The sequence below is a fragment of the Lycium ferocissimum genome, chromosome 5 (assembly GCF_029784015.1).
Source record: "Lycium ferocissimum isolate CSIRO_LF1 chromosome 5, AGI_CSIRO_Lferr_CH_V1, whole genome shotgun sequence".
Taxonomy (NCBI): Eukaryota; Viridiplantae; Streptophyta; class Magnoliopsida; order Solanales; family Solanaceae; genus Lycium; species Lycium ferocissimum.
In genome coordinates, this window is record NC_081346.1 from 56,819,626 (window position 1) to 56,826,577 (window position 6,952).

A 6,952-nucleotide genomic window follows, 5' to 3' on the forward strand; every position below is an offset into this window, starting at 1 on the left:
GTGTAATTAAATACAAGGATCAAGGGTGGAATTAAATAATAACACAAGGACTAAAATCGCTGTTTTCCCTATAATATTTGTATTACTAAAAATACTTCGCATGAAGGAATATAAGATGTCATCTGATTTTTACAGATTAATAAGGAAATAATGTGAAACAAAGTATAACAGGTAGAGTACTTAATTCTAGGTGAGGGTGTTGATAACTTTCACTGTTTCATTGAAATATTAATCGAACCAGTTTAACCAGCTGCTATGGCAGCTGGTTATGAAGCTATTGAACCAAAACTATAAAGGAGAAGATGAAGAATAGTTGAGAGGAAGCGTGTGAGAGAAGAGAGGGAGAGTAGATATTATTGATTGTGAATTGAAGAGAATGAAGTGTTAATTACATTTACAACCGTGTGCACTGCTTATATAATGCAGTGTTCAAAATATCTTGCCACAAACTAACAAACTCAAGGTCCTACAAGTTGAACCACCTACACACTAATAACTAACTTCAACTGACTACTCCACTAACTTGCTGACAGTTGTAAACAGCTCATAGCTCAGCCGGAATCATGCTCAACATCCCCCCTCAAGCTAGGAGTTACAAAGATAAGTCCTAGCTTGGACATCAAATAGGCATGCTAAGGTGCTAGCAACCCTTTAGTGAATATATCAGCAGGTTGTTCTGCAGAAGCCAAGTAAACTGTCTGAATAAGCCCAAGTTGGATTTTTTCCTCTAATAAAGTCACAATCGATATCTATCTGTTTTGTACACTCATGTAACACTGGATTAGCAGCTATTTGAATAGCTTGCTATCACACGACACTCTAACTGGTAACTAAGTAACTATTCCCAATTCCTTGAACAAACCATTTAGCCAAACAATTTTTGCCATAACAGATGCAAGACTTCTGTATTCTGCCTTAGTTGAACTTCTGGAAACTGTGGCCCGTTTCTTTGATTTCCATGAGATAAGAAAGTCTCTTAATTTCACCAAGTAACCACTAATTGATCTTCTAGTAGATGGACAAGATGCCCAATCTGCATCATAATAAGTTTGTAGTTGATTGGATGACATTAACACTCTCATTCCTGGTACTTGCTTGAGATATCTGACCACTCTAACAGCAGCTTCCATACGAGATTGTTTAGGAGAATGCATGAACTGGCTGAGGTTTTGAACTGGAAATGACACATCTGGTCTGGTGACTGTCAAATACAACAGTCTTCCAACCAATCTCTGATATACACCAGGATCATCCAATAATGCATCTTCCTTTACTTTTGAATGCTCATCTTGCATACTTAAAATCTTATCAAAAACTGTTGAGGTGAGTTTTTGATTGGCTTCAACTGGTGTACCAACTGGTTTGGCTCCTACCAATCCCATATTTGAAATAAGCTCAAGTGCATAATTCCTTTGATGCATTAAGATCCCCTTGGCACTTCTAGCAAACTCTATTCCCAGGAAAAATCTAAGATCACCTGAATCTTTGATCTTGAAATTAGCTCGTCCGCAAGATAGATTTTGTTTCTTGTATAAGATTAATATCATTTCTTGTGATCAATAGGTCATCCAAATATATCAGCATTAACATCTTCTTTCCATCAATGTGTCTGATGAATAATGAATAGTGTAGATGACTCTGAGTAAAACCAGAATCTACCAAGGCTGATGTTAACTTGATATTCCATTGTCTAGAAGCTTGCTTAAGCCCATACAATGACTTAAGTAACCTACAAGCTTGCTGACCATCTGTTTTGGATGAAGTATTGAATTCTTGTGGCAACTGCATATACACCTCTTCATTTAAATCTCATTGAAGAAAGGCATTATACATACCCATATGGTGTATATGCCAGTTATGTGATGTAGCCAATGCCATTACTGATCTCACTGTTACCATTTTTACCACTGTTGAAAAAACTTCTTGGTAATCCAGGCCCTCATTTTGACTGTACCTTTGCCACAAGCCTTGCTTTATATCTTTCTATGGTGCCATCTGCTTTGTATTTGATCTTACAAACCCATTTACAACTATTTGCCTTCTTCCCTTGAGGCAATGCAACCACCTCCCATGTCTTGTTGTCCTCAAGTGCTCTGATTTTAATCTGCATTGCTTCTATCCATAGAGGATCCTTGGCAGCTTCTGCATAAGAATTAGGCTCAGAAGCTACTGAGAAATTTGAGATAAAACACTGATATTAAGTGAATAAATTGTCATAGCAAACTGTATTAGCTATGGGATACTGGCATGCATTTTGTGCACTTCTTTTTGTATCAGCAATGACAAAGTCTTTGTGCCAAATAGGTGGTCTGGTGCTTCTTCGTGATCTCCTGGAGTCATTGCCATCAGTAGCATTGATTGATGGTAGAGGCACTGCTACATCAGTTGTTTCCAAGCCAGTATGATTCTCAGAAATGACATCAGCACTAGGTGCAACAATGGGATTACTAGACAAATGCATGGCATCAGTACCAGAAGCAATGAGATGATCATCATCCTCCATGAAGATATCTGAATTATGTGGTGACTGAGATGAAGATGACACTGCTTGCTGAAAAGGAAAAGCAGTTTCAGTAAAAGTGACATCTTTACTTATGAACTTGTTATTCTCCATATCCAGCAGCCTATATCCCTTCTGGTGAGTGCCATATCCCATCATAAATTCTTTAATTGCCCTTGGGCCAAACTTATCCTGTTTGACTAAGTTACCGGCATAACATAAACAACCAATGACTCTTATATGTTGTAAGTCTGGCACTTTACCATATACTAGTTCATAAGGTGATCTCTTGTTTAGAGCTACAAATGGAACCCTGTTAATGATATAAACAGCAGGCTCAATACATATACCTTGAGATCTAATAGCTCAAACAGTCTTCTTCAGTATATGCTTTTGCTTCCTCTCCACCGCCCTATTTTGTTGTGGGTTGTATGGATAGGAGCTTTGATGTACAATACCTTTAGACTGGAAAAGGTCAGCATAATGATGGTTAAAAAATTCTGAGCCATTATCAGATCTAAACATCTATATTCTTTTATTGAATTGAGTCTGAACCATAGCAACACAGTTTTTGAGCGTTAAATACAACATCAGACTTGACTCTCATTAGGAAAACCCATGCCCATCTAGAGTAATCATCTACTCAAGTGAGAAAATATTGCATGCCATCATATGTAACTATTTTATAGGGTCCCCATACATCCATATGAACCAGCTGAAACATACCACTATACATCCATATGAACCAGCTGAAACATACCACTACTTCTAGAAGTACTTATTAGGAAAGGTACTCTAGTCTATCTAGCTAGAGGAAAAATACTACAATTATTAATATCAAAACACTTATGATGTTGAAAAGCTGAAAATCTTCTCAGAACTGCCATGTTGCTGCATGCACATCCTTTTGTACAGCAAATGATGATTTTCTGCAATACTTCCTTGGCCAGGCTGAGAGTACATCACATACAATCCATCTTGTTCCTTACCAATCTCCCTCACCTTGCCAGTGAAGAGGTCCTGAAACAAACAGAAATCAGGAAAAAACATGGCACATCATTGTAGTTCTTTTGTCAGTTTTGAGACAGACAAAAGATTGAACTTGAATACTGGCACACATAGCACATTGCTATTAGTATCACCTCCTATTAACTGACAATTTCCTATGTGAGAAATACTAGTCCTGTTAGTAACTGCACTTTTCCTACATCAGCTACTGGTCTTCCAGTTTTTAGTAGGCCTTTCACCAATCATGTGATTAGTGACTCCTGTGTCTATAATCCACTGAATCCACTTGAGATAACTATCACTATTAAACAATAAATTACTTACTAAATTAGCAGCATATGTTGCATTACCTCTTTAGATTAGCACTTGCGTCACTTGTGGTGCACCTGTTCAGCATTGTCAAAAGTTGATTGTACTGCTCCTGAGTGAAAACAGGTGTTGATGTAGGTTCCATATTTGTCCTCCCATGAGTGTATCCTGCATTTTGTCCTGCAAGTGGATGTGTGACCACATTTTCCTTCTTCTTTCCTTTAAAATTTTCTGGATAATCAATCAATTTATAGCAATTCTCTCTAAGATGTCCCTTCTGCAGACATAAATCACATTTCATCAGTTTGAAACAATCTGCTCTTGTATGACCTTTCATGTTGCAAAAGTCACCATATGAGTAATAGTTCCTCTTCTGGTGTGACTGTCTTGATTATGAAGTTCCAGATCCTTAAATTTTAGATGTGTACAAAGTTGTGGGATTAATTTTATCTGCAATTTTATCTGTCACTACACAATTGCTTCCCACTAACAACTTTTGACTCTGATCCTGCCCAATCATATGCTTGATTCACATTAGGTTTAGGATTCATCATTAGTATTTGTGACCTAGCTTGAGCATATCCATCATTAAGTTCCATTAAGAATTGAAATAACTTCTGGCTTTCCATGTACTTAACAAAATCCTTGGATTCTTCACAATTACAAGCAAGAATAGAGGCAATTGAATAATGCCCATCCCATAAATCTTTCAATCTAGAGTAGTATACTGATACAGAAGATACATCTTGCACAACTGTAGCAATTTCCTTGTGCAAATGATATGCTCTCGAAGTGTTAATCTTGTCAAACCTTTCCTTCAAGTCCTTCCATACTAGAAATGCATTAGATCTGAATAGTATTCCACTAAGCAGACCTGTTTGCACATTCTTCATAAGCCATTAAACAACAATGGCATTACATATTTCCAACCTTTTCTGCATATCACCTTGATAATTACTTTTCACAACAGATGCATCAATAAAACCTAACTTTATCAATAAAACCTAGCTTGTTTCTTCCTAAAAGTGCAAGTTTCATTGCTTGACTCCATAACATATATTTTTGCATTCCAGTTAGTTTAATTTCTATAAAAAATGAACCAGGTGCATCAGAAGGATGAAAATAAAGTGGATGATTGTAATCAACTGTTGCACTAACAGAATTCACATTTGCAATTGTGACACTTTCCATAGTTTCAGTTGGATTCAGCATCGATCTCAAAATATATCAAAATCTCAACCAGAAATGCAACAAAAAAACACTACAAATTCGATAAAATGTACTTACAACAGAAAATGCTTGAACCTGTACCAAGTGCTAAAACTTGACGAATCTTTCGATCCTTTCCTTTGCTCAATTCATGAAAGGAATCGCTAGATCCATTCGAACCTGCTCTGATACCATGATAACTTTCACTGTTTCATTGAAATATTAATCGAACTAGTTTAACCAGCTGCCATAGCAGCTGATTATGAAGCTATTGAACCAAAACTGTAAAGGAGAAGATGAAGAACAGTTGAGAGGAAGCGTGTGAGAGAAGATATTATTGATTGTGAATTGAAGAGAATGAAGTGTGTTGACACCTGATTTTTGACATCTCGTAATTTATTTTGATTACTCAGGGTCCTTGGATAATAAATAAAATAATTTTACGCACTCGTAGAAATTCTGAATAATTTTAAATAATTATTCAGGTCACCATTTTACTTTCATAAATTAATAGGGGAACCTTCAAGGCTCTATTAATTATTCAAGAAATTTATCAACATTTTACAGTATTTTTATAATTTATCAACAGCAGAACAATTTTAAACAATTGTTCATTTAAATTAGTTAAATTAGATAAAAGGCAATTTATATTATTTCTTATCCAAGGAATTTGAGTAATTAAGAGAATTTATGATTTTACCCCTCAGGATTTTGATTGTTGCCATATATGTTATGTTTGTGCCATTTTGGCAAAATTGTTTTAAAATTGTGCTTTATTTTAATTATTTGTCATTCTTGCACAAATGACCAACTCATAATTAACCAATTCATGGTTCAATATAGCTGGGGTCAATTTTGCAAATGATGAACTTCAATGGCCTCAATTGAAATGTCCAAATCATGGGAAAATTAATTAAGGACATTAATGAAAAATAGCTTTAATTGGTTAAATTAATTATCAAAATAAGGCTATAGTTGCAAGTGGTTAGTTGCAAAGGTATTTTTGCAATTTGATTCCAAAGGTTGGCCATAATTGCAATCCTCATTTCATTGAGGGTCAATTTGAGGCTATTTCTGCAAAATGAGTTTAAAACGATTTGTTAATTTTATTACGTCTTCATTCGACCTCGTTTTAATTATTTCTTTGTACGGCTGTGTGCCTCAAACAATGACCTATTTTACTAAAATTCCTATTCTACCCCTACGACTATATATACACTCGATGCACGCACATATACATGCGTAATACACAAAAAGAATTTCAGAAACTAATAAAATAGGCCAGGTCCAGCCCACAAAGGGGCTTACCCGGCCCAATCCGCACATAATATTCCCTTATAATAACAAAAGAACGGAGGAAGGGCCATTTGTAAAAAAATCAAAGGGGCCTAGGGTGCAAACCCTAGCCGCCCTACGCCTCACTTCACCTTCCACCCCACACTCTGCGAGAAGACCGTCCCATCACCGCGTAGACGACACCACCGTGACGTCGGTGGCATGACAATACAGAAAAGGACGAGACTTTACTTTTTGATTTTTTGCACGATTTTCCAGCCAAACATGGCCTTAAAACTACAATCCTTGCTTTTTACATTTAATGTCTCTTTTCTCAATGGTTTTACTCAATTTTTAGCCGCTGATTTCTTTGGTTGTAATCTCAACCGCCCCCTTTGTTAAACCTGTGTAAAAGTGGGGTTCCCACATCGAAAATTTAGAGATTGTTATTGTTTTTGGGGTTCTATTTATAGAACCCCATACATCCATTGAAAAAACAAGTTTCAGCTGTGTGTAAAACCAGTAAAAACAAGCTTTGGGCTTGATAAAAATTCGAGTTTAAAAGAAAAGTCTCTTTTAGTTAAAAATTTATTTTTAGGGAGTAAAATCAGTTGTTTTTATTATTGTGAGTGTTGGCTGAGCTTGGGAGGT

At 36.1% G+C, this 6,952-nt stretch overlaps 1 protein-coding gene across 1 annotated transcript; it reads right to left on the reverse strand.

Moving 5' to 3' along the window:
- Positions 1-632: 632 nt before the first annotated feature.
- LOC132055187 (uncharacterized mitochondrial protein AtMg00810-like) lies at positions 633-1,788 on the reverse strand. The gene is made up of 3 exons (XM_059446894.1): positions 1,713-1,788; positions 876-1,360; positions 633-725 (listed from the first exon to the last, which is right to left on the reverse strand). Exons 1-3 carry the CDS (start codon positions 1,786-1,788, stop codon positions 633-635), a joined length of 654 nt encoding a protein of 217 aa, XP_059302877.1.
- Positions 1,789-6,952: the final 5,164 nt, after the last annotated feature.